Source organism: Mytilinidion resinicola (genome assembly GCF_010093595.1).
Source record: "Mytilinidion resinicola strain CBS 304.34 unplaced genomic scaffold BDZ99scaffold_5, whole genome shotgun sequence".
Lineage (NCBI taxonomy): Eukaryota > Fungi > Ascomycota > Dothideomycetes > Mytilinidiales > Mytilinidiaceae > Mytilinidion > Mytilinidion resinicola.
The window spans coordinates 1,788,510-1,812,753 of record NW_022985441.1 but is presented as its reverse complement, the minus strand read 5'-3'; the positions used below and the strand labels follow the sequence as shown (position 1 = coordinate 1,812,753).

Genomic DNA, 24,244 nt, shown 5'->3' with positions numbered 1-24,244 from the left:
TATCTATATATCTATATATCTATATATCTATATATCTATATATCTATATATCTATATATCTATATATCTATATATCTATATATCTATATATCTATCTGTCTATCTATATATCTATCTGTCTATCTATCTATCTGTCTATCTATCTATCTGTCTATCTATCTATCTATCTATCTATCTATCTATCTATCTATCTATCTATCTATCTATCTATCTATCTATCAATCAATTATACACTTATATAATAATTATATAACTTATAAATTTTTAATAACTAAGATTAAGCTATAAGAATATTATAAGACCTAACTAACCCAATTTATATTATAATGTTGATGGTGGATAGCAGAGTAAACAACTAGCAGGCCGCGTTAGGTAGTAGTATTAGGAGTATTCTTGGCATGGTAGAGTTTCCGCTATACAGGGGGGTTAAATTATCTATCTTCCATCTAAGCATTATTAATAAAGCAGTATAAATATAAACCCGGATGCCCATCCTTCTACATGTTATTACGTTGAAGTAGCAATTCTATACCAGTCTATTCTATACAGTGTATCCCTTAGCTCAACACCCTAAACCAAAATCAAACCCCTAATAACCACCACCCCTGCTATCTCCTCCTCTCCTACACGTTCTATAACCACCGGCCGCATTCCTATGCCCATCACAAGGTCGTCGCACAAGCTGGCCCTGCCTTATTAACACAACTCCCAAGACTAACCATCCCACCACAAGTCCCCGCCGCGCAGCTCCCACCAGCCTCAGGACAATTCTCCCCTATTGTCGAGTCCGTCTGATACGTATTATTGTTAATTGTTGGACCCGCAATATACGGCTATAATACAGCACATACACTAGCTACCTATATACCGAGTAAATATACTTCCCCTCCTTCTTTAGTGGCTCCCTCCCCTTCTTCTTTGTATTCTTGTACGCTTTCTTCCACACCTTATCCTGCTCCCCGCCTAGCTACTTCCTTCTTGCAGCCCTATCCGCCAATTACTTGACAGCATTATGTGACGAGATATGTGGCCCGTTTACAAACTGGCGACACGTCTTACAATCACCAATTCGGCGAGCACCACCTCCCCTGCGGCTGCGACCAGCTTGATGGTTTCCGCACCAACTCCAGCATGGCCGGCTACAACATCTACGACATTGACTGCGACCGCGAGGCCACGCGCGGCAACGCTCTCGCGACCGTCCCGACCGTCCCACCATAAGCTGGGGTTTGGACTCTAGTGACAATGACGGGTTTCTCGTACATCTGTTCTCGGAGCTCGAGAGGAAGGTCAAGGAAGGGCGGCTTTTAACAGAATCTAGGAAGGTTGAGTGCTCGGGAATAAGGTACCGATCTACAAGGCTATATTGGTATCTCCGTGAAGAGAATCGAGGGCGTAGAAGGACGGTACTGATGACATTTGTAGAGATCTAAGCTAAGAAAAGTGGCCTAGATGGAACGAAAGCTGTCAAAGCAATTCGTTGACAAAGAATTGTTGTCTCAGGCTCTCAGCTGGCTGACTCTTAAATAGTGACTGTTTTAATTTTAACCCAGACCAGTGAAGGACGGCGGTAGGCGCAACACACTTCACAAGAAATACCATAGAGTGGATGAACTACATCTCATGGCTAGCGAATGATATCACATGGATGTGACTTTCATTAATGACTGAGATATGAAACAAGATCAACATCCTCCTCAAAAAATCCTCGCCGTCGCAGTGTGAGCTTCCAATTTTGTGCAGAGATTCAAGTTCTGGGTAGCAAAAGCAGGCTATCCATTGAGGCTTGTCTGAATGATTCTTTAGAGCCTGTTCAAAGTCTGTTCACTTAGAAATGCTCGATGAAAGGTCTCAAATCCAACTCCTGGGTGAATGCTGATTTATGTTGCGTATGCAGATACCAGTAGCTTTCGGCAATCTTGCAACAAGTCAACATTCGAACATTAGACACAGATAAGTAGGTTCACTTACAGCATAAGGACTGATTCTGCCATCTGGAGTTCCGTCATTGCGAGGATAATGCGTCGCGTCAGGGACATCAATGCCGCCATCGATGACGGCATGGGCGACATGAACTCCCAGCGGACCGAACTCTCTTGCCAAAGACTGCGTTAAGATGCGCTGCCCAGATTTGCCCGCGGCAATAACAGACCATTTTGCTGACCCTCTAATCGATGCGGTCGCCCCGGTTACTATCAGAGTTGGCGGTTGAGGAGAATGCTCTACCGACCCGAGCAGTAGAGGCAATATGCTTTGAGCAAAGTTGAAGAGACCACGACTAGAGTAGAGAGGTTTGGTCAGAGATATACCAGCACAAGCAAACGGGCATTCTGTTAGATAGGACATACATATTGCCGTTCAAACTGGTATCTAGGTCCTCTAAAGTCAATTCCAAGAATGGTTTACGGCTTGGTCGTGAGTTGGGTCGAACGTTGTAGATCGTAGCTGCGAGCTTGAAGTCGGGGAGCTCCTTCTTGATAGTTTCGAACGCTGATGTGATAGAAGACTCATCCGTTGCATCGGCAGTAATGCCGATCGCCTTCCTGCCGGCCTTACTGATCTCGGCGACAACATTGTTGTAGCTTTCTGGGGAGCGAGCCAGCAGAACAACCGGGTAGGCTTCCGAGAATCGGATGGCCACTGATCTTCCCGTCCCCGGGCCGACACCGGCAACGATAGCAAAGAATTTGTCGGATACCATACTCAGGTATATTTGTATTCAATATTATTTAAAGAAGCAGAAAGAAAAAGGTCAACTTATCTCTTCGGTTCTGTTGCACCATGAACCTGAAAAATGTCGCCATCAATCTGTTACTCTCGCGCTACGTTATTACTGGCTACATCAAATCTTGATTATCAATGCGATCATTTTAACTGCATGCTGAGTAATTCTAAGAGGAAGGTGTAATCTTCGTTTCCTTTGGGTCCAAAATCGATGTCGTGAATGCGCATGGTGGAAAAGGCGTTGTGGGATGTGAGAGGGCGTGCGGGATGGCTGGGTGAGATGACTAAGCCCAGGACTTGTCCCGATGTCACTCACTGTGGACTTCGTATGGTGCACATGCATTCTACCGCCTCCCCTCATCGGATCATCAACGTCATCCCTAGAGTCGATGGTAGAGAGTCTCCTTTGACCGGACTTCCTAATCTCGAATTTCACAGCTAATATTGCAATACCCGGAAGTGGAAGCATTGGGCTTCATTCGGATCGATATTTGGGTGAGCATGTGTAGGACGGTGAACGAAGAGTGACGGTTGCAGGGTTGCAATAAGGGGAGGATCCATAATACGCTAGAACAAATAAGGAGGGCGGTGGTAGAACTGATACTACCGCCCGTTACCCTTGAGGGACGCACCATTATAAAAAGTGGCATTTTTTACCCTACAAAACAACAACATTAGGCACGAAGCTGAGTGATTTTAGGTATTGATTTAGGTCTCACATCTGTACAGCCTGCGACTTCTCGAACGATCGAGTGATTTCCATTCAATTTGGGTGTTGTTGCGCGTGCTTGGAGGCCCTCGAAACTCTCGTCGTGGATTGCTCTGACTGCTAGAACTGGAGCCTGAAACCAGGTTAACCCTACAGCATACGGCGCCCAGAACCTGGTCCTAAACTCAGCTTAGGATCTGCTCATCCCAGCTCAGCCACAGCTCAGGCTGAGCAAGCGCAGCTCATTTTCCTAGATAGGAAGGGAAAGTGCCTATGTGCACATTGGCATATCGATGTACCTCTGGATCAGCGTACGTAACCTTTACACTAATGACGAATGGACCATTGCGGGAGGCGCCATGAGATGACAAATGGGTGTTCATAGCCTTCAAGAATCTGGCTCGGTCTCCTTCACAGTGCTGGGGATACGTGGCGTTCTTGTTGTCAGAAAAGAAGGCAGTGATAAACAGCGTTCGCCCTTCAGATCCTCGCGCGTTAGGTGATGCCCGTTTTCAGCGATTCGATGAGATGCTATGCTTACAATCAATGACGATGTCGCACATTGCATCGGCCTAGTACTTCTCTTCCTCTGTCTCCCCATCGTATTTGCCCAATTGGCGCGCGAAATGCCTGAGGATGGCGTAACTCTGCGTCAAATCCTACTATTCAACTCAATGACCGGGAGATTCGTCGTTGGGTTGAGCTAGAAATTTTGGTGGCTTTGTATTTTGGATACTCTTCAAAGCTGTAGCGGATGTCCTTGTAGGCGATCTCGGCATCCTGTAGGAAGTCTGAGTTCGTAGATAGGATACTTGTCTCTTCATATTTCAGGTCTGCCGCTGCTAACTTGCCTCCCATAGGAGTCTTATCACCTGACCACGCCCGCCAGACTGAAAATCGAAGTAGTGAGGCACAGGTACTCCACCTATCTTCTCATTGTTTGCGCCGGCTGTTCCATAAGACCTCGTTGATGGCATGTTTAGCTTTGGAAGAAAATACGAGGCTATGAGGCTTGGATTTACGAGGTTGGAAGTTACGAGAATGAGCTCTGTGATCAGGTCTAAAATGAGAGCATTGAATATAGCTTTGCATCAAGGTCGAACGGAAGCAAATCGCGGAGAAGGGCATTGCATCATGGTGGAGTCTATCATGACAGAAGCGGCAAAAGTCTAGACTGAGAACTAACGACTAGGAAGACAGACCTCCGCGGATGCTCAAGGCCGAAGCTATAACAAACTAACAGACTGCTCGCATGAGAGTTTTGCTTTGCAAGACTACGCCTATCTCTGCGGAATTTAAGGGCTATAGCTGGATCCATTACTACCACTTAACGCTCTGATATCGTAGAGGTGTAGAAGGCATGTGCTCCGGGAGAGATGTGACGGACAAGAGATGAGATAGGTGCCTTGCGTTCGCTGAAGCTGACTCTGGGACTCTGAGAGGGCAATGAGGCCACAAGGCCCTGACGGGCAAATGCTTTGGGTTCAAGGCCATCCTAAGATTCTTTGTTCAATCAACAGATCCATATCACGTGGAAGCTCTGAATTCCCCGCAAGGACCCCGCATTTTTCGACTCGCGTTTTCCAAAGTCCGGCTCGGCCGAGGGTGGCACCAAAAGTAGCAAGAGCTGCCGGCAATTCGCAGCCCCGATTGGCCACATGCAGGCGTTCATCCAGAGAATACGGTAACTTCAAGCCTTTGTAGTCGTCCGTTTGTCGCCCAGATATCTTCAGCCGCGCAGGGTTGCAATTTCATTCCTTGTCTTGTTCATCTCGCGCTGTTGCTCCCTTCGACTCTACTACTACGCTGCTAGCTGCATTTTAACTCCAGTATCGGAACTCTTTCTTGCCCTGCAATGTCGTCCGAAAAAGACGTAGACGTGAATAGTATCAAAGACGAGGACAGCTCAGTTGACAACGGAAAGCGGGATCTCGAGAAAGCCATTGCGACCGAGCCAGAGAGAGCTGTAGTTGACAACGTAAACAATTCTAGCCTGTTGTACGCCAACGTTAACACTTTTCAGAAAGAACTGAACCTAGTCAACAGCAAGGACGACCATGATTACGATCTTGAAAAGCACCTGTCGCGGAGGAGTACGCGACACAAAGACCAAATAGAGCATGAAAAGTATCCCGAAAACGATCTGGACAAAGGCATAGTCGGCTGGGATGGTCAAGACGACCCGGCGAATCCTAGAAACTTCCCTGATTTCACAAAATGGTGTCTCTTGGGGTTGGTGAGTATCATCACGCTCATGAGGTTCGTTGGTACCAGCTCCGATGAAAACCTCAGACGGTTGCTAAAACCACGGGGACAGTCCGTTAGCCTCGTCCATGTTTGCGCCCGGTGTCTCCTTCATGGACACAGAGTTCAACAATACGAGCACGATCTTAAGTTCTTTTTCCGTGAGCATTTTTGTCCTTGGATTCGTGGTACGTACCATTCGCCTCTCGCGAGTTGTAAAACCCAGACACTTACATCTTTTCAGGTGGGCCCTCTCTTCCTCTCTCCACTTAGCGAAATCTACGGTCGCCGTCCCGTACTTGATTGTTCCAATTGCTTCTTCGTCATCTGGAATCTCGGCTGCGCGCTAGCTCCAAATCTCGCAGCTCTCATGGTCATGCGATTCCTTGGGGGTATCGGAGGCTCCGCGTGTCTGACAATTGGAGGCGGCGTCATTGCTGACCTGTTTGTAGCTGAGCAACGAGGCCTCGCTACAGCCGTCTACAGCCTGGGCGCGTTGTTTGGTCCTGTGGTGGGTCCCATATGCGGTGGATTCATCGCTCAACGCGTAGGGTGGCGGTGGGTATTCTGGGTTCTTCTAATTGGCTCCGCCCTGGTAACCCTCGGTATCATAATTATGAACCGAGAGACAAATCCTACCGTTCTTTTACAAAGAAAGACTATCCGTCTTCGGCGGGAGCTCGATCGTCCAGACCTCCTCTCGTTCTACGCGCGAAACAAGACCGAAGATCAGCTTCTTCGCCGGAATGTTCTTAAAACGGGTATTTTGCGCCCGTTGAAGATGCTTAGCATGTCCCCCATTGTATTTCTCCTCTCCGCCTACCTTTCCTTCGTATTTGGACTGCTCTACCTTCTCTTCACCACCATCACACAAGTCTATATGGAAACATACGACTGGCAGCCGGAGATGTGTGGGTTGGCATACCTGGGGATTGGCATTGGGTTCTTCCTCGGCATACTCTTTGTCGCCAAGACGTCCGATGCGACCATAATCCGTTTATCGAAACGTAATAACGGCGTCTACGAGCCCGAAATGCGTCTTCCAGCCGTTGTTTTCTTCGGCATGCTGGTGCCAATATCGTTCTTCTGGTACGGTTGGTCGGCAGAGAAAAAAGCCCACTGGATCGTGCCCCTGGTTGGATTATTGCCGTTTGGGTTAGGACTGATGGGAATCTTCGCACCGATTCAAACCTACCTCATTGACGCCTTTCCGGAGTACGCGGCTTCAGCTGTCGCCGCACTTACAGCACTCCGGTGCCTTTTTGCGGCTTTTCTGCCGCTCGCGGGCCCGTCCATGTATAAGAGCTTGGGATTAGGATGGGGCAATAGTCTGTTAGGCTTCGTCGCCCTCGCGTTGATTCCGGCACCTGCTTTAATTTACAAATATGGGGGAATGATTCGCAAGAAGTATCCTATCGACTTGGACTGATTTTCAGAGGAGGGAGGATTGCTCAGACCTTGCACTCATCAATCCTAGACTTCAGAGCTACGGTTCCTTCTGCCATCTTCAAAAGGAGCATATATGGCACAAGCTACTCGAGTTTTGGAACGTCATCCTTGTGTCTCACTCGCTTATGAGGTATAGGCACCATTCAAAGTCATTGCGGCGAGCCAAGTTCCTCATCTCTTGGAAATGCCCTATCCGTATAATTGGCCGCATGTACGATAGACACGAGGCCGGAAAAAGGAATGAATAGCCAGGTTTACGTGGGATGTGTATGTCTAGCAATTTGCAAGAACCAACAAAAGAGTAGCATGTCCAAGACTCGTAATTTTGGAACAGCCTGGAAGTTTATGATAGGGGGAAGCGCACGGAGAGCAAGCTTCAGTGATAAATCCGAATGATAGCAACCTCCTGTACCCCCGCTATACCTATATCCGCACGTAGAGGCGCAGAACCTGACGTTCTAGCTCAGGAGAAAATCACAGGTGTTGAAGGAACTCCGTTGATGGTGTCCACTACGTTCGATATGTGCTTTTTCCCCTCCTTTGAAACAATAGCGTCACGTGCACCATTCTGAATGTTTGCAGTAAACTTGGTGGCGGCTTTGTGGTTAGGGCCTGTGAGGCCCTTGCGGATGGCGAGGACCGAGTCAACGATGACTGCATCGATGCCCTCGTTGACTTGGAGCTAAAACCCCTTTGTTAGCAAACACGGATAAGCGGAGACTACTGAAAAGCTCTTATACCTTCACTTTTTCAGGATCGTTATTGAGCGTTCCGTAGCTCACACACACGAGCCCTGATTCCTTCACAACCTTGACTAGCCGCGGACACAGTACCAAGGGCTCCGCTGCCGACACCACACCGAGGAGATTCCACCTAGATGCGAAACGAATAGCTTCTTGCAGACTTGCCGCACGAATGTCGCCAACTGGGGAAGTTCCAGCATCGGTCAAGAACAGTATCGGGATGGAGGGCTGCTTGAAGGACAGCATAAGACAGATGTCAGGGTTGAAAGAAGAGAAAATTATGTTGCGTTTGTTGCCAAGGTCGTAGACGGTTTTAAGGACTGTGTCGACAAATGAGTTGAGCTCAACCGCGTAAGTGTCCATTTCGTGCTCCTCGGATTCGTGGAGCATTGGATATTCTGACATGAAGTGAGCAAAAACTCCGAGGGCTAAAAGGACCACGATTCGGAATGAAGGGAGAGCATACTCATCTCTATGTTGAAACCGGTGGATTCGGGGAGCTTCCTGAACATCTCCTCTAGGGTCGTGAATGGAGCCTGGATGAAGGTGCCCCTGCTGTTCCCCTTATAGCCCTTCATCTTGAAGTCACGAGTGTGTTTCATCCGTTCAGCCAGATCTACCGTGTGGCTTTGATTGGATGTGTCCATAGAGTATGATCGTGGACGTCTCTGAGACGATCGAACTCCCTTGCCAACTTGTGCACTCCTAGCATCGTCTGGCGATGGCGCCCGAGAAGATCTTGGGGTCTGGTGCTCGCTTATATGCAGAAACTATTTATCACAAGATTAATATGAGTAGTTTAAAGATACTGGGCTGAGAGGCTATCCATACTTGCTCCAATGTGAGAGTGTGTACAGGAGCGTCAATTCCGGTCTCGCTGACCAAGAAGTCATGGTAAATGACTGGAACATGGTCTTTCGTCAACTGGACATCTACAGTATGTTAGATAAAGCCTAAAGTGGCTTCCTTCGATCCTTACCGAACTATCAAGTGATTAGTGTAATTCGGAGATCCTCGGTGATAGGCTTACCTCAACATAAGACGCGCCAAGATTTGCTGCAGCAATGAAAGACTGATACCAGATTAACGACGACATTCATACGGCAGACAAGTTGATTATACCTGGAGGGTGTTTTCGCCGAGTTGCAAGGATTTCCTGGAAGCCATGTTTTTGCCCAGACCTTCACATGAGTTAGGATGGGACCGGAGGAGAGAAACAGCAGCCGAATTCACCTCGATGTCCGATAACCATTGTTGATGTCATACTCTTCCAATATGTATGTTGTTCCGTGATAGACATATTGGGATGCGTGAACGGCGTAATAATAAGAAAATTGAAATTGACGGATCCAATAACCTCTAACGTCGCGGCAGCAATGATGGGCACTTTCACATCGCCCTGCAAGGTAATTCTGTTCGACCCAATACTCGGTTTGATGCTGGAAAGAAGTGCGACCGCCCGGCCGACGATGCGGTCCTTTGAACCCGCATATGTCGGTACAATGTCGAAGAGCAACTTCACGCCCGTAGCATTTGTTGTCATGAACGTGATAGGATCTGTACATATGTTCTCTTGCACGGGAAGATCGATGACGGTAGGTTCGCCAGTCGCGCCTGTTGCAGACACGACGACAGACAAGGCAGTATCGAGCTGGGTGGAATGGGCATCAGAAAGCGGAATGTTGTCGAGCTGCACGGCTGCGACATCCTTCCTGATATCCATGGAGCCCAGGCTGACAAGGACCATGGTTTCTTTCGTAAGATAGCGATGCCCAAACGCCTTGACAGGTTCGGGGATTCGCACGGCTTGAGTTTCCCTAAGGAGATTGTTGGACCGTCTGTCGTCTAGGGAAGAGGCACTTGGAGGTGACGCAGATCGAGCTGATGAAGTGTCGGAAGTCGGCAGAGCTCGAGTAGGACTGACTTCTGCGAGCCTCTCGGCAATCTCTAAGTACCCACGGAGAGCGGCGTGTTCCTTTGCAGTCCAACCGGAGAGATCGGGTCGCTCAAGGTCAGCGCCGGCAGCAATAAGTAGCTCGACAATAGGCAGATGGCCGTCCACACAGGCGATGAAAATTGGCGTCCACGAGAAAGTCTTTTCTGGTATATCGACGTCCGTCTTCTGATTCTCAGAGCCGCTTACTAGTGCCTCTGCACATTCACGATGACCGAAGCGGGCAGCAACGTGTAACGCAGTCTCGCCCTGCTCGTCCTGGTAATTTACATCGACTCCCGCATCCACCAATAGGCGTACAATCGCGAAGAAATTGGACTGAGTTGCAAGGGCGAGGACCGCACCAGATTTGGACACATTTTTTCTTGACGACATCCTATCGCTGCTTTCTCCGCGCCAGTCCTCGGCCTGAAGAAGTGTTTTCGTGGTCAGGGGATGCCCACCGATTACACTGAGATGGAGAGGCGCGAAGCCTTCCAAGTCTTGCCAAAGCTCCGAATCAATGCCTTGGGACACATCAAACTGATCCCACTCCTGCATGTACTTTATGACGACCTGGCAAACCACGACGAAGCCATATTGGGCAGCATAGTGCAATGGCAGTCTTCCATAGGAATCACGGGCTTGAAGCGCGGCGCGTTGGTGAAGTTCAAGTCTGGCGAGAAGATACGTCAGGAAGCGAACGGACTCGTCGTCCAGGCTCAGAAGCCTGGTCGATTCTTGCTCGGTCTTGGTCCATGCCGGGGGTAAGAGAATAGGTGACTCGGCAGGAACGATGAAATTGGTGCCTTCGACAGGGAGTTGGAGGGATGAACCAGGGCCCTGCTGTGCCTCGTGCGTCTTTGACCGGCCGATACTGATGACAAGCCTGTGGATACAATTGCGGCTGTTCAGGTCATCCTCCTCGTCTAGGGACACAATCTGCGGGAGGAGCTTGTCGATGCAGGCTTTGGATCTGCAGGAAATGGAACGCTGCAACAAATTAAGCAACAGTTGCTGGAATGAGGAACCGAGACGGTCTTCATCGCTGTTGCTCTCGTGGAGTAGCTCCGCTAAAATTGAGGCATCGTCATTGCGGATTGCTTGGTCCACGGTATCGAGAAGGCCCGGCGGAAGATTCAGAATAGCTCTCGACGACACCATCCGCATCGATGCCACTGATTTGACGGATCCAGCATCGTCGAAAGTTTTAGCGTCTCCGAGGGCGGACAGCCAGTCATTGATCGCCGCCATGTTCTCAGAAAGGCTGCTGTTGTTTGCGAACGGCTTTGGGTCCACCCTGGAAGCAAGATAGCGTTGCTGCGTGCAAACACGAGGGATCTTCTTGTCGAGCTTTTTGGTGATCTTGACAAACCCTCTTCTGTTTACTTCTCCATACCATTGCAGCTTACGCAGCTGACCGCGCAGCTCGAGGAGCGCGCCCATTAGGTCTCCCGCCTCATCTTGGTCTATGCCTTCGGGCACGCGTGGAGCTCGCCCATAGCGATCGTGAAGCAGTTTCAGCCGCCGAGCTGTCTCTGCGTATTTCCTATTGTAGAAACTATCCACATCTTCGAGGTTGCGATCGAGGCGGAAGAAGAATTCTAGCGAAGTCAGATGCTGTATGTAGGCAGGTCGTTACGCAGCTTACCTGCAAGGTCGGGGTCTTGTCCGTCCTTTGCTGCCTCGGTCGCGGATTTGATGAGCTTCTTCAAGCCCTTGTAATTGATGTAAGATGCAGCCCAGTCGGGAACCTGATTGCGCGCAAGATTGTGCCCAAACTTCATGGTGGAAGCCCTTTGTAACAGGCGAGATGGCTAGACAGCTTTGATTTCAAGCGCAACCGCACGAAAGAGGGTACGAGAGGGAGGCCGTTGGTTCCGAGGGCAGAGCCATCCGGGTATACACGTGAAATCCAGGGGGAAGGACTAGGAGGGGAGGTCGAGGAAGTGATCTGTAGAAATTGTTAATGGCTGGTCGTGCCAAATCTGGTGAAGCTTATTGGTGCAGGAGGGTGACGGCACGGCGCAGGGAGGGCCGCCTGCAACAACAATGAATGACTTGCATGCCGCGGGGCAACTTCCAAGGTTCCAAAGTTGCCAGGTGCTCAGGGTGCACGTCAGGCGGCTGCCACCTGGGCACTCGGGGAGGCTCTGGGGACGATGTGTTCTGAACGTCGCACGCGGCCAGACCGGCGGTGAATCGTGGGAGACGGGGCGGGATACTTGCCTGCAGCGCTGGACGTGGATATGGATAGCTGCCGCACGCGGCCGTGGTTGCGCACAGCGAGGGCGCGCTGAATGAAAGGACGAGACGCTCTGCCAAAAGCCGGCCGTGATTCTTCAAAATATGCAAACAGCGGGCCGAAGTTCTACACCGATTCTTTTATCGATAACAGCCCTACCGCACGCAGACGCGACAGGACAAAATTAGAACGGATGGCTCCGCGGGGCATCGGGTTCCTGGTCGTCTCGTCGCCCTGGTGGCCGTCGGGGGCCTCTGCTCAGGAAGTGATGGGGCTTGCGATTGGGAGGCTTCGATGAGAGACGCTCTGGAGCGCTTTGTCCAGGTAGGCCATGCCTGACTTCAAAAGCTCTTGCTTGCCACTGGGCCCGCATGCTCCTTCGCGCTGCATGGCGCGCCGTCGTGATTGGAGAGCTGCAGTGCTATCTTGGGCGATGCAGACAGGCGACGAGGAGAGCATTGCGCCCGTGCTACTACTGGCGGATAGATATGGGGGGATGGAGGCCGTTCGCCACGGCGCCACGGTAAGAAGCAATCGAGGAAGCAAAAGGAACGGCAGCGTGGCAGACCCGCACGCGTGACGTCCCACTACTCATGCAGTGCGTCCAGTTCCCCACCACCGAGGGCCGCTGCCCAGCCGCAGAAGCAGCAACACGGCACGCGATCACTTTCACACAGCTCGTATGGTAGCAGCATTTCCGCTGTTGGCTGACCGTCTATCCGCCGAGATCGCAAGCTTCGCATGATGGGCGTCATGTGTTCTATTATTGCTTTTCATTCGGCCTCGTCGCGAAAGATGGAAACGCTGCCGTGGGTATATGCCGCCTTGCTCCCGAACCAAACTCCCCGTCATGCCCGTTCTTGGGACCATATTTAAGTACACCACCGTGATGCCCGGCCCTGAACACTGCGGAATTTGCCCCGTGCGTGCAATCATTTTCTCATAACCCTCAACAAAGGGGCAATTCTCGCCCGCTTGCTCAGCCCCACCCTGAGAGGAACTTTAGACTTACCTGAAGGCGACAGGGAGCCGCTAGTCCCCCTTCTCGGCTTCTGCAACTTTGTCTCGATTTTGCCAGCGGAGCCAGTTGATGTAGTACCGTCTGTTGCGATCTCAGGCGGCGTGTTTGGGGGCAACACTGTTTCAATCGCGAAGTTGGATGTGTTCTCCGTCTCCTTTGGAGGTCCTTCTCGTTTCTTACACTCATCTTGTACCTGGACCACATATCCTGTAGAGTCGCTCTCTCCCACACTCATGCTAGCCTCTCCATGGAGCGCAATTGATGTCTCCGCTTCTTTCTCAGACCGCCGAGGACGACCGCGACCCCTCTTCTTCTCCCCAGCAGAGTGCAATGGAACGCCAGCTGTGATTGTGTCTCTCGTCTCCTCTAAAACTGCCGTCTTTCTGCGCTTCGTCCTACGCTCATCTGTCGTCACATCTTCAGGCCGCACCGAATGCTTTAGATTCATTGGGCTCGACTCAGACGCTTTGGCCTCGTGAGGCAATTTCGCTGAGATAAGATCGTTGACATCTCCATGATCCTGTGCACCCTTTTTGTGTTCAGTGCCCCCTTCGCAGTTCTCAGTTTTCCGCCCATGCGGAGACTTAACTGTCGGTATTGCAACGTGAAGCATTTCCCAGACTTGCCTCTTGAGTGGAGATTGGTCGTGTGCAACATTCAAAATCCGACCCTCTGTGACTTCTTCCGTAATCACCCGCGATGAATCTGGGTGAGCTGCTGTTGGGGCGTCGTGTTGACCTTTGCTAGAACCTGGGCGACTGAGCAACCATTCCACGGCTTGGTCAAATTTGTTGTCACAAGCCTTCAAGGCCTGCTTCGCGTTTGAAGGGCTGAAGCCCATAGCGCAAATCCTCTCTGCTTTCTCAGAGCTTGAAAGGACCAAATGGCCAATTGACCCTGTAGTATTGTTACGCTTGGACCGCGACTTCATAGCTTTTTCAGGTCGGACAGAGAAGTCGATGGGTTCTTCCAAGATCACATTCGTAGACCGCGATCTGCTGGGTCTCGGCTTATACCGCTCCTTTGGTAAGCCAATAGCTCCATCATCATCAAAATCGTTAGATTCGAGCTGTTGAATCTCGCGTATAGTTTTCCGCTTTTCCGACCGTGGTTTCGTTTTAGGGGAATTATCGTCTGCCTGCGCGCTCTTTGATCGGGTGCGATTTGCGGATCTGCGGTCTTCGATGGAGCTTTGTGCAGCATTTCGCGAGGCTCCTTCGCCCGTATTCGAGTCAGTAGCACTATTTGCTTGGTCTGCATGAACCGACGGAATTTGAGAAGAGGCATGGGTCCCTGCATGTTCATTGCCGAGTGACTCCCCACTTTGTCTGAATAAATCTTCGGCAACATCCCTATTCTCCTTTCTTATGTAAGTTTTGTTCTTATATTTCTCAGGGGACTACAGTCATCTAAAGACTGCTCTTGGAATGGCACTTACTGAAGAAGTAGTCATGTATGCTGACCACGGAATCGAGGAGTTGCGAGCATCTTGATCTTGCAATGGTATTAAAACGGGCATATTGGGGTGATTTGAGCGTAGTAGTTCGTCCATAAGCCTCTGCTGAGTGAGGGTGTTATTCGGTACTGTGCTGGACATTTCGGGAAACATTGCGAGAGGCTGGTGGTGTTCGAAGTCATCTCGAATCGAGTCGTGTAGCTCCCATAGACCATTTGGCAAATGTGTCGCAGGCAAGGTACTGTTGACTTGCGCTTCGAGTATTATATCAGAATTCGCCGAGTTGGTCGAGTTACGGAGCTGGTTTTCCGCAGTCGCAGGCGATGTATGATGCGCGAGGCGGCTATCGTTATTTTGCACGTCTATATTGCTGAGCGTGTGTGTGTCTTTGGTGGGTGATATGGCGGAATCTGTTGCTATTGTGGACTTGCGCTTAGTATCGCCTGTGGTTGGAAGGATGCGAGTGGCAATGCGGTCTGCAGCCTTATGGGAGGGAGACTGCGTTGGAGCGACTAAGTCTCTATGTGCGGCCTCGATTTTGTTTCTCAGTGATTCTAAGGCACCAATGTGAGCGGCATTCTAGGTGGTGAGAACGGAGCAAACGCACCTGTCGAGCCGGTGCCATTGCCGCGAACTGGGCTGCACAACTCATCCTCCCCACCACTCTCGTCATCTGAATCCTGAATCACTCGCGGCATGATTCTTGACCAAACCCCGATGGGCGTAGCAAGTTCATGCGGAGGGAGCGGGGTGAGGATGGTGGGTCGCGGTAAGGCTGCGATCGAAAATCAACACTACGCGTTAAGAATTACGCTATCACGTGACCGTCACCATGCCCATATGACCATCATTCGAGGCCCGCATACGGGCTCGTTGGTAGCGGACGTTATTTTCTATCCGATACGCCCTAAAATCTGTTCCTCCCGCAAGTAGCCGTAAGGAGGCCTAGTAGAAGAAGCTGCTCGACTTCGACGGAATCAGCTAAGATGAGCGGAATAGAACTTCGATATTATGAAGTTGTCATCAGCTCATAGTATCCTGTTACCGGGTCGAGACGTCTATAAGTTCTGTTAGGGGTTCACCGCGTTAAACTTCGAATGCGGCTCGCGAGCAGTCCTAACCATACTCATGGCAAATGATGTTCCTGACGTCATCCAAGTCTATTCTCATATACTATAAGACCCCGGGTTTGTCACTGTGTGCGCGGTTATCAAGAACCCAATCTTATTAAATCCAAACCGCGATACACTCAGCAAAAGGAACCATGTCTTCTTCGAACGATGAACAACGCCAGCCTGGTCTCATCGCCGGCCATGCCCAGTACATCAAAGGTGCTGCAGTGGTAGGTTGCCTCTCCAAAACCTTCTGACGCAACGTTCATCCTCCACTCGGAAGGTCTGAACTGCGTATATCCACATTGATAGACACCTATGTATAAGCGCTTACTTGTTTCCAGAATGCTATCGGCAACATTTCCGGGTCTGAAGCTTGGAGCACGTCAGGTGAAGAACAGAAGAAGCACGCTGTAGATGCTATGAAGGAAGCTAGTGAGCAGCGCGATCCTCAGCAGGGTTACGGCAAAGCGGAGGAGATCGCAGGAAAGTTGTCGGGGTGCGAAGGGATGCAAAAAGAAGGTGCAGCGAGCAAGGAAGACTGAAGGGCAAGGATGGTCTCGACAATTGTACCAAAATAAGGAGCAAGTAGCGGAATATTATGTTACGATTTTCACGGGATCTTATGTAAATCGTATACAATGCTACTTCCCATTATTGGGTTCGCGGTTACTGACTGTCGTCCCCATCCAGTAACTTTGCGTAATCCTCGGCGGAGGCAAATGTTGGCAGGTGCTTTAGCTTCCGCCTCTTCGCCTTTTTCTCGTCCCTTTCACTCTTCTTCTGTTTCTTAGCAATTGTGGCCCCGGTCTCCTCGTCGCTATCCACAACGCCTTGTGGAAGATCGTCGAGCGCCACAGGTATATCTTCGTCGCTGTCGATGAAGGCCTCTTCATCCGCACTCTCAAGGTCCAGGTCATCATCAGAGCCAACGTCGCTAGCATCCGCATTACTTCCAACCTCATCAAGCCCCTCTTCATCCTCACTTCCCAAGTTCAGTTCGACACCGCCCATGTCTCCGGCGCCATCATCGTCTTCATCGTCAGACATGCCGTCCATATCCAGGTCGCTGAACCCTTCTTCGTCTGAGCCCCCTTCTATTTCAGGACGGCTCTGAACAAGCGCTTTCCAAATCTCCTCTTCCCCTTCTTCGCTGTCGTCATCGTCATCCTTCTTCTTCGCAGCCTTCTCCTTTTTACTTGGTCTACCTTTTCCGGCTTTTTCAAAGTACGTATGGAAGAAAACCTCGTCGACTGCAACGTCTTGCACCTTGCGTTGCCAGAAAGCCTCCGTGTTTACTGGCTGAGCGGCCCGGGCGCCATCTCTGGAGGTGATCAACATATCGGCGACATGGGCGTTGCCAGCAAGCGGCTGCATTATAGATGATCCATGTGTGCCGCCGGACTTCGTTTTAGGATTGCGGTATACGAATTTGTCGAGGAAATTCATCAGGGTGTGTAATGACGGATCTGGCTTTTCCTTCATAGGATCTGAGTAAAGGAGTCGATTGGCAAATAGCTGAACGGATGGGTGATAATGTGCTTGCAGGGGTAGAAGCTCCCAAAGACACGATGCATCAGCCGCTGCATGCTCTGGATCTCGTTTCCGGCCGTCGTAGAGATTTTGCTTCGTCGAAGTCGGTTTTGGTGGCAGAGCGGAGTCCTCGGGAACGTCTTCGTAATGCTCATCTTCGGACTCATCAGGATGATGTTCCGGACTCGATAGCATCGTCTTGATGCTTGGAAAGGTCTTCGATAGCTCGTATATGAGATAGATGACACTGCAAACAAACGGAGGCTCGTGAAGGGTGATTACTTGTAGAAGACGCTTGACAAAGGCTTTCACTCGTTTCACACTCAGGTCCGCCTTTAGAGAGCGATACAAGAGATTGAGATACATAATCTGTTTAGATGAACCCAAGAGACGAGGGTCTAGTAGTGACTCATACAGAGTACGGTAGAAGCGATCGCTTGAGAAATGCTTCGTGGCCGATATCTGCTGGATGAGCATCAAGGCTTGGATGCTGGTGTTGAAATTGGATGAATGTGTGACTCGGAAAAGTTCCTCCATCTGATTTTCGAATCTGAGGTATAGTGAATTAATAGCCGACCAAGTAACTGAGGAAAGCAACTTACATGGCGTCATCAGTTTTGGCGAAAGGAAAGGCCCGATTAACGCCCGTCAGCACCTGAGCAACCATCTTCTCCTTCATTTCCTCTTCTGATTTATAAGCCTCTCCTTCCTTTTCTTTGGCCTTTTTGCGAGCCATCTTTCCTGGCGCGCCTCCACCGCCTTGGATGAATCCATTCTTGTTGATTTTCGTGTGTGTCTGTTCGTCTGTTCCTTTGGGCTTTTTCAAGAGGCCAACAAAAAGGCCAAAGTATAATTCTAGGAGTTTGGTTGCTACGTCCTGTTCCTTCACACTTAGCATTGTCTGATTGAGTGTGATGACAGCGTAATATTTGGCATGCGTGCTCTGCCCGGGTCGAAAAAGTAAGTCGGATTCTATTGCATTAATGATGACGCTCTTCATAAGCGGATGTGATACCTGTAATTGAAGCAGCAGGTATGATGCCCTGGAAGCAATCTTCTTGTCAGTGTCTCCCAGCTTGTTTATCAGGAGCCGCAGCAGATTCTCTTCCTGCTCTGGCTTCTCCCTCAGCAGCTCCCAGACGAAAGTGACAGCTCGGCTACGAGCAAACGTGACTTCATCGTTACACCACCCTTCTACGACCTTAAGCATTTCAAAATAAGTTCGTTTTAACCAGTCTTCGTACGCCCACACTATCAGATGGATCTTCTGAATAGCGCCCGGTAAACGATCACCAGCCTTCCAGCTAGCTGGCTTGCCGTGTAGTGCGTGAGCGAGTCCTGGTTGTTTGGCGAATGCGCGCAGCTTCCGATCGGGCGGCAGGACGACACCCTGGCCGAGCAGATCTTTCAAAGCCCCCAAAGCCATCAGCGCAGCGTTCCTGCTCTTTTTCCTGCCCAGTGCCAAGAGTTGTTCGAACGCTTTGGTGGTATGCAATGGGGATTCCTGTACCAGCAAGGTAAGGGCCGAGACTTTGTCTTCCAGGGTACCAGAGGACATGATTGTGGACATGAACTTATGCGAGGACGTGGAGGACGCGCGCGATCCTTCGTAAGCTGTGATTTCTGCCTCCAGGAGGGTGTCGGCGTACTTGTGGAGCTCATCCAGGACGTGGCGGGGCGGTGCTGAGGGTGATTCTACCGGGGGAATGTCTGGGAGGGGAGCGGCGTGCCATTCTGGCTGAGGTGCAAATATCTAGGGCAATCCGTCAGCACTGTTCTATTCCTGCTGTCACTTTTCTGCATAATTTACCCGCAATACTTACCAGTGTCGGCCGCTGTGACTCTGCCTCCCGCTTCGGACGGGGCTTCGACTTGTCCCTGATAGCCATACTGCCCCGTCCCATGCCCTGGGCAGGTCTGGACGTGCCATGGTGAGACTCGGAGTGCGAGCGCTTCTTCGTCATTGGAGATGGGAGGCCGCAGTTGCAGCAGGCGCAATAGCGAACTCAGCTAAAACTTTTGGTGTTCTGAGGTCGTGAAAATCGATCAAATTGCAGCGACAGGGGTAGCGGGCCGTAGTTTTCCCGGGGCTTTTGCCGAAGCAGCTGCTGACCTTGCCACCTCAGGCATAACTTTTCCACAACCTCAAACCTTTGTACGTAAATCACACACTTATTGCCAAGACCATTATGCAAGAACAAAAGAAATGAGCTTGCTGGCTGTTAGTCCTTCGGATGGCAACTGCCGGGTCGTCATGGTTGCCTCAAAGGGGCGTGCAGACCCGACGAACCGCGATGTGTCATCGACAGCGCCCTAGCGACGACAACGGGCGACAAGTCCTCGGAAAGAACGTGACGGCCCATCGTCTCGGCGGTCGTCACGGTTTCCTTATAAGCGGTGTATGTGGGCGTCACGATGCATGCTGCGACTGATTGTTGATCGGCGGAGTTGACGCAGAGATCGTATATCTGTCCAAGTCAGACTCTATTTGTGTGAATAGATGGATGGTATAGAAAGGCTTCTTCTCTTCCCACATCTCTACCTATTTGGTAAAGGGGTATAAGGCCTCCTCGTAAAGACAACATGTAAGCTGGACTTTCCTTCGTGTCACGTGATTCTCCCCGTCCATCATCACACTTCAGTTCGTCTCCGTGGCTTCAGCGTCATCTCCAGAACTCTCTGTTGCAACTCCCAGTCCCTTCTACAACTGTTTCCCTCAGTTATCTCGAGGGTGTACTTACGATGGTGCTTTTCAGGACGAGAAGTACGCACGTTGACCAGCTCTGGGCTACTACCAACCGTATCGTCTCTCACAGAACAGCAAGCAACGTCCCTCAAATGGAGTACTCGGATAAGCCGGCCCTTGATCTAGAAATGGCTCTTGATGAGGATCTGGAGGAGCTAGGCCGCAAGAGACCAGCAATGTTCACGTCGGCGTGGGCGGAATTTGGGTTCTGTTACTCGATTGTCATGTCGCAACTGTTGACTGTAAGCTCTCTGTACACAGCAAAGTACTAGGCTATGGGATTGTGCACATGGATTACCACTACTTGAGTGCCAGTCTGGAAACTGGACACCACTCTCCGGAGCAGCCTCGCTGCCAGCGAGACGGTCAGGCAAGCTGCAGCTCAGGTTCCGGTGCATGAAACTCGACATGGCGCCGAGATTTTTAAGTCCCACAAAGATACTCAAGCAGTGGTAACGGAGTGTGCATAGACTTACAGCCTGTCGCTGTGAGTTGACAGGAAATTCCGCTTGCTAACGGAGCGACGTAGGAGTACTTCGTATCCGGCTTCAACGTCGTCCTACCTACTGTCGCTAATGACCTAAATATCGCTCCTGAGTCAGCGACATGGCCCGCTGCCGCCTTTTCCCTCGTTGTCTCTGCCTTCCTGATCATCTTTGGGCGGTTTGCCGGTACCCATTGCCCCTTCCACCCGACAATTCAGCCACTAACTTATCTTAGACATGTACGGCGGCTCCATAGCCTACCTAGTTGGTGTCATCTGGCTTACGATCTTCTCCGTCGTCACTTCTTTTGCTCAGGACGAGATCATGCTCGATGTCTGCCGTGCGCTACAGGGTCTTGGCCCTGCTGCCTTTCTTCCCTCTGGTATGATGCTCCTTGGAGTCGTTTACCGTCCTGGCTACCGCAAGAACATCGTCTTCTCTATCTATGGCGCCTGTGCTCCGCTTGGATTCTTCCTCGGCATTTTCTTCGCTGGCGTCGCGGGCCAATACTCGACCTGGCGCCTCTACTTCTGGATAGGGGCAGGACTATCAGCGAGCACTGTTGCACTAGCGTGGTTCTGTGTGCCTAGTGACTGGGCGGAAAAAAGGGAGCTTAGGAGGAGTGGACAAGGGGGTGTTGGGATTGACTTTAAAGGGCCCTTTCTCATTGTATGTGGGCTTGTGTTGTTCGTGTTTGCGATCACGGACATGGCCCATGCACCTAATGGAATCAAGACTTGGTACATTTTGACCACATTGGTAGTAGGAATCGCGGGCTTAATGCTTGGATTCTGGTTCGATAGCCACGCTAAAGTAAGTGTCAACAGAAAGGTAAGGACTACAGGTTGCTAACGCAGCTGCAGTTCCCTTTGATCCCGGGGAGTATCTTCAAGGTCAAGAGCATGACGCCGCTTATCATTGCCATGTTCTTTTCTTTTGCGAGTCTAGGTATCTTTTTGCTCTATAGCACGTACTAGTAAGCATTGTTCTATACCCTACTCTTCGACTAGACTAATCCATTCTCCCTAGCATGACCGAAATAATGGGCGGTACACCCATGCAGCTCGTCGGGTGGTTCACTCCCATGGCCCTCGGCGGCTGCATCATTGGCACAGTTGGCGGGACTGTGCTCCACAAGATTCCTGGTACTGCAATCTTGATTCTCGCAGGTCTCGGCTGGATCGTCGCTCCCCTTCTCTTTGCACTAGCGCCCGACGGCGCAAACTATTGGTACTTCACGTTCTGGAGTATGCTGGGCGCGACCATCGGTATCGATGGCAGTTTCAATGTTGTCAGCGTGTTTATGAGCACGCATCTGCCAGTACATCAGCAAGGACTGGCAGGTGCGTTGGTCAATTCTGTGCTGCAATTGAGTATTGCTGTCTTTCTTGCGGTTGCAGATATGGTGGTTGCTTACACGGAGGACGATCAGGGAAGGAGGCAGGGGCTTAAGAATGCCTTCTGGTTGGAGCTTGCATGTGCCGGAACTGCGCTGGTCGTAAGTGTCTTGTTCGTGGATGTGAAGGTGGCTGATCACAATGGTCCACAAGCAGTGGACGAGAAGAAGGGGAAAGCGGCGAAAGCACAAGGTATCGACAAGCCCGCACGTATGAGCAGCGAGGGAAGAGATGAGGGTATAATTAGTAGCGCGGAAGCTAAAGCCGAGCTGACATCGTTACCACCCGTGGTCTTACAATCGAATCCGTCGCGCAGCTCGGAGGTGGTAGGAGAGCGATAGCAGATGCTAAGCTATGCGAGTTAGCTTCGGGACGACCTGGTGTATTGTCTCTTGTTGGCAATTAATTGGAAGATACCCTGGATCTGCAGCGCGTAAAGTTCTCCTCTTAATACACCCGAAGGGCATGGGCCTGGATGTACATTACTGATATACCACTCGAGCCCTGAGAGCGTCGTGCTCTTCGTTATCATTAGATGCTTCCTTAAGTGCAAAGTCGAAGTTCCTCCCCAATAGAGAAATGGTACATCAAACATCAACCTTGAAAGGTAACCCAATGAGAAATGCACGAGCAAGTTCCATGCCTTTCCCATGAGCCTCGATGCATACTTCTCTAACGTAAGGACTTATCTCCACCGTATCTCCGCTATACCCGGACTTGCAATAGAGCAAAAGCAATTGGTCTTTTCACGGGCCCATCTATCCGATAAAATCACAACTACCGGCTCAACATTCTGCATTATTGATTGCCTTCTCCGAAATGGCACAAGATACCCCGTACCCGACCGCCGAAAACATTCGCGGAATGTTCACTTCAGCAGGCAACTGGGACTACGACGCCTTCTGGTCTCACGTCTCCCCAGACTTTGAGTGGAGTGTCATGGGCTCCTCCATAGTCTCGGGTACGTTACCTTTGAGATTTCCCGTCACCTATCTTGGCATATAGTAGGGGTAATAGCGGTGAGAGTAAACGCCTCAAGGTAGGATCTCGTACTTTCAGTAATTCAGCTCAGTCACGGTAATCTTCATTCGAAGAATAGGTCCTCCTAGTCCTAAGTTCTGATTCCACCTACTGCGTCTGTAGCTGCATATCCATGCTTGGCCACTGGGGCTGTAAAGGACCAGAGTAATAAGTAAATGCTGCCTTGGCGACGTGAAAAAGCTGTCAGATCGGCATGGCGGGTCTAGTTCAGTTCCTGAAGGCAATATCTGCCTTGGATGTCCCGCCTCGCGCTACATCGCCACGGTCTTTTAGTTCGTCAACAATACAAACGCTGGTGGATCATTTATTGTGAAAGGGAACGCGGTGGTCACGTGAAAAGAGAAAGGGAGGGGACAAAAAGAAAAAAAGGAATTCAGAGCGGGAATTGGATCCAGGCTAAGCCTGGACGCTCATGAAGGAGATAAAGGTGAAGTAGTTAAGAGGAGTTTTGTGCAGGCGAGGAGGTTAGAGCGAGAATTGGACCCAGGCTAAGCCTAGACGCTCATGAAGGAGAGGAAGGTGAAATAAGGTGATATGATATGATTGATTTTTTTTGTGCTAGGTCGGAGCGGGAATCGAACCTAGGCTAAGCCTAGACGCTCTTTATAAGATTGAGAAGGAAGGTTGACAGTGGGATCAGCGTTCGTGCTCCTCCCAAAATCGTAACCAGTACGCCAACGGAGGGTTTGTGCACTCGGGCCGAAACATGACAGCTGGTGACGCAAAATTATAGGATATATATTCCTAAGGCTAATCACACTTATAACAACACCTTTACGACACTATTGCTTGGCAGGCTGCTAAGCTCCGCCATTCACCAGAGAGACCTCACCTTAATTCTTTTAGTCGCAACGCATACACCACAGGGACCTTCCGTGGCATCGAAGAATTCAAGGCTAATAGCATGGACCGCATCACGCGCGCTATGAAAGGCCCAGTCCGGCCGCGGGTGGTCAACATCGCTGGCGGTGGAGTGCAGGAGTGGGTGGCTATCGAGTCGGAGTTCGAAGGAGAGTTTAAGAACGGGAGGCCATACAACCAGTGTTACGCATGGTTTCTACGATTCGACAGGCAAGGCAAGGTGGTGCAAGTGAAGGCGTATTTAGATACTGCGCTAATTGACCGAGGACTGGCGGAGAACGAGTAATGGAGCATAAGGATGATCATGTGCTTTACTGCTTTTCGAGGCCTACAGTGCTAGAAGACAAATCTGTGCACACTAAGTTGCCTCTGCGTGAAAGGGCCCCCTACCCAAACTCCGAAGCAAGTGAGCTAATGCCCCGGCCGTATAGTCTTAGAAGACGCTGTCTGAGGTAACCTGGCAAGCTCTCGGACTGTTTGAACATGTTGCAGTATACTTCATCTGGATTTGTCGGAATGTGTTGGAGGTCTTGCGACGGTAGCAG

The 24,244-nt window shown here is 50.5% G+C and overlaps 9 protein-coding genes across 9 annotated transcripts; 4 read left to right on the top strand and 5 right to left on the bottom strand.

Annotated features, from left to right (window-relative positions):
* Positions 1 to 1,630: 1,630 nt before the first annotated feature.
* On the bottom strand, positions 1,631 to 2,922 carry BDZ99DRAFT_256254 (NAD(P)-binding protein). The gene is made up of 3 exons (XM_033713741.1): positions 2,349 to 2,922; positions 1,972 to 2,278; positions 1,631 to 1,918 (listed from the first exon to the last, which is right to left on the bottom strand). Exons 1-3 carry the CDS (start codon positions 2,699 to 2,701, stop codon positions 1,829 to 1,831), a joined length of 750 nt encoding a protein of 249 aa, XP_033580411.1. The 5' UTR covers positions 2,702 to 2,922; the 3' UTR covers positions 1,631 to 1,828.
* A 1,109-nt stretch (positions 2,923 to 4,031) lies between these two features.
* BDZ99DRAFT_460686 (uncharacterized protein) lies at positions 4,032 to 4,441 on the bottom strand. Its single transcript, XM_033719439.1, has one exon. It carries the CDS (start codon positions 4,289 to 4,291, stop codon positions 4,100 to 4,102), a length of 192 nt encoding a protein of 63 aa, XP_033580410.1. The 5' UTR covers positions 4,292 to 4,441; the 3' UTR covers positions 4,032 to 4,099.
* An 847-nt stretch (positions 4,442 to 5,288) lies between these two features.
* On the top strand, positions 5,289 to 7,106 carry BDZ99DRAFT_486676 (MFS general substrate transporter; the record flags this gene model as incomplete). Its single annotated transcript, XM_033722795.1, has 4 exons — positions 5,289 to 5,431; positions 5,480 to 5,692; positions 5,751 to 5,865; positions 5,922 to 7,106. The coding sequence occupies 4 exons, from the start codon at positions 5,289 to 5,291 to the stop codon at positions 7,104 to 7,106; spliced, it is 1,656 nt and encodes a 551-aa protein (XP_033580409.1).
* Positions 7,107 to 7,589: 483 nt separating this feature from the next.
* On the bottom strand, positions 7,590 to 11,589 carry BDZ99DRAFT_381805 (GDPD-domain-containing protein; the record flags this gene model as incomplete). Its single annotated transcript, XM_033715258.1, has 9 exons — positions 7,590 to 7,808; positions 7,867 to 8,267; positions 8,336 to 8,639; positions 8,701 to 8,801; positions 8,849 to 8,852; positions 8,900 to 8,941; positions 8,992 to 9,050; positions 9,103 to 11,406; positions 11,454 to 11,589. 9 exons carry the CDS (start codon positions 11,587 to 11,589, stop codon positions 7,590 to 7,592), a joined length of 3,570 nt encoding a protein of 1,189 aa, XP_033580408.1.
* A 1,204-nt stretch (positions 11,590 to 12,793) lies between these two features.
* Positions 12,794 to 14,655, bottom strand: BDZ99DRAFT_460680 (uncharacterized protein). The gene is made up of 2 exons (XM_033719438.1): positions 14,507 to 14,655; positions 12,794 to 14,428 (listed from the first exon to the last, which is right to left on the bottom strand). Exons 1-2 carry the CDS (start codon positions 14,585 to 14,587, stop codon positions 12,980 to 12,982), a joined length of 1,530 nt encoding a protein of 509 aa, XP_033580407.1. The 5' UTR covers positions 14,588 to 14,655; the 3' UTR covers positions 12,794 to 12,979.
* A 1,133-nt stretch (positions 14,656 to 15,788) lies between these two features.
* BDZ99DRAFT_412196 (uncharacterized protein) lies at positions 15,789 to 16,330 on the top strand (the record flags this gene model as incomplete). Its single annotated transcript, XM_033716648.1, has 2 exons — positions 15,789 to 15,866; positions 15,981 to 16,330. 2 exons carry the CDS (start codon positions 15,789 to 15,791, stop codon positions 16,179 to 16,181), a joined length of 279 nt encoding a protein of 92 aa, XP_033580406.1. The 3' UTR covers positions 16,182 to 16,330.
* Positions 16,306 to 19,133, bottom strand: BDZ99DRAFT_486674 (CBF-domain-containing protein; the record flags this gene model as incomplete). The annotated part of the gene is made up of 3 exons (XM_033722794.1): positions 16,306 to 17,719; positions 17,772 to 18,922; positions 18,993 to 19,133. The coding sequence occupies 3 exons, from the start codon at positions 19,131 to 19,133 to the stop codon at positions 16,306 to 16,308; spliced, it is 2,706 nt and encodes a 901-aa protein (XP_033580405.1).
* Positions 19,134 to 19,654: 521 nt separating this feature from the next.
* Positions 19,655 to 22,386, top strand: BDZ99DRAFT_460676 (MFS general substrate transporter). Its single transcript, XM_033719437.1, has 6 exons — positions 19,655 to 19,754; positions 19,926 to 20,157; positions 20,445 to 20,586; positions 20,636 to 21,213; positions 21,264 to 21,376; positions 21,430 to 22,386. Coding segments are annotated over exons 1-6 (1,776 nt in total). The 5' UTR covers positions 19,655 to 19,752; the 3' UTR covers positions 22,139 to 22,386.
* A 230-nt stretch (positions 22,387 to 22,616) lies between these two features.
* BDZ99DRAFT_568642 (uncharacterized protein) lies at positions 22,617 to 23,985 on the top strand (the record flags this gene model as incomplete). The annotated part of the gene is made up of 2 exons (XM_033727805.1): positions 22,617 to 22,758; positions 23,705 to 23,985. 2 exons carry the CDS (start codon positions 22,617 to 22,619, stop codon positions 23,983 to 23,985), a joined length of 423 nt encoding a protein of 140 aa, XP_033580403.1.
* Positions 23,986 to 24,244: the final 259 nt, after the last annotated feature.

Coding starts and splice junctions, on each gene's coding strand:
- BDZ99DRAFT_256254 (XM_033713741.1), bottom strand. CDS start 2,701: ATGGTATCCGACAAATTCTTTGCTATCGTTGCCGGTGTCGGCCCGGGG. Junction 2,279..2,348: donor ACCAGTTTGAACGGCAATAT/GTATGTCCTATC, acceptor TCTCTACTCTAG/TCGTGGTCTCTTCAACTTTG. Junction 1,919..1,971: donor GCAGAATCAGTCCTTATGCT/GTAAGTGAACCT, acceptor ACTTGTTGCAAG/ATTGCCGAAAGCTACTGGTA.
- BDZ99DRAFT_460686 (XM_033719439.1), bottom strand. CDS start 4,291: ATGGGAGGCAAGTTAGCAGCGGCAGACCTGAAATATGAAGAGACAAGT.
- BDZ99DRAFT_460680 (XM_033719438.1), bottom strand. CDS start 14,587: ATGCCCGTTTTAATACCATTGCAAGATCAAGATGCTCGCAACTCCTCG. Junction 14,429..14,506: donor CATACATGACTACTTCTTCA/GTAAGTGCCATT, acceptor TACATAAGAAAG/GAGAATAGGGATGTTGCCGA.
- BDZ99DRAFT_460676 (XM_033719437.1), top strand. Junction 20,158..20,444: donor TCATGTCGCAACTGTTGACT/GTAAGCTCTCTG, acceptor GGAGCGACGTAG/GAGTACTTCGTATCCGGCTT. Junction 21,214..21,263: donor GGTTCGATAGCCACGCTAAA/GTAAGTGTCAAC, acceptor ACGCAGCTGCAG/TTCCCTTTGATCCCGGGGAG.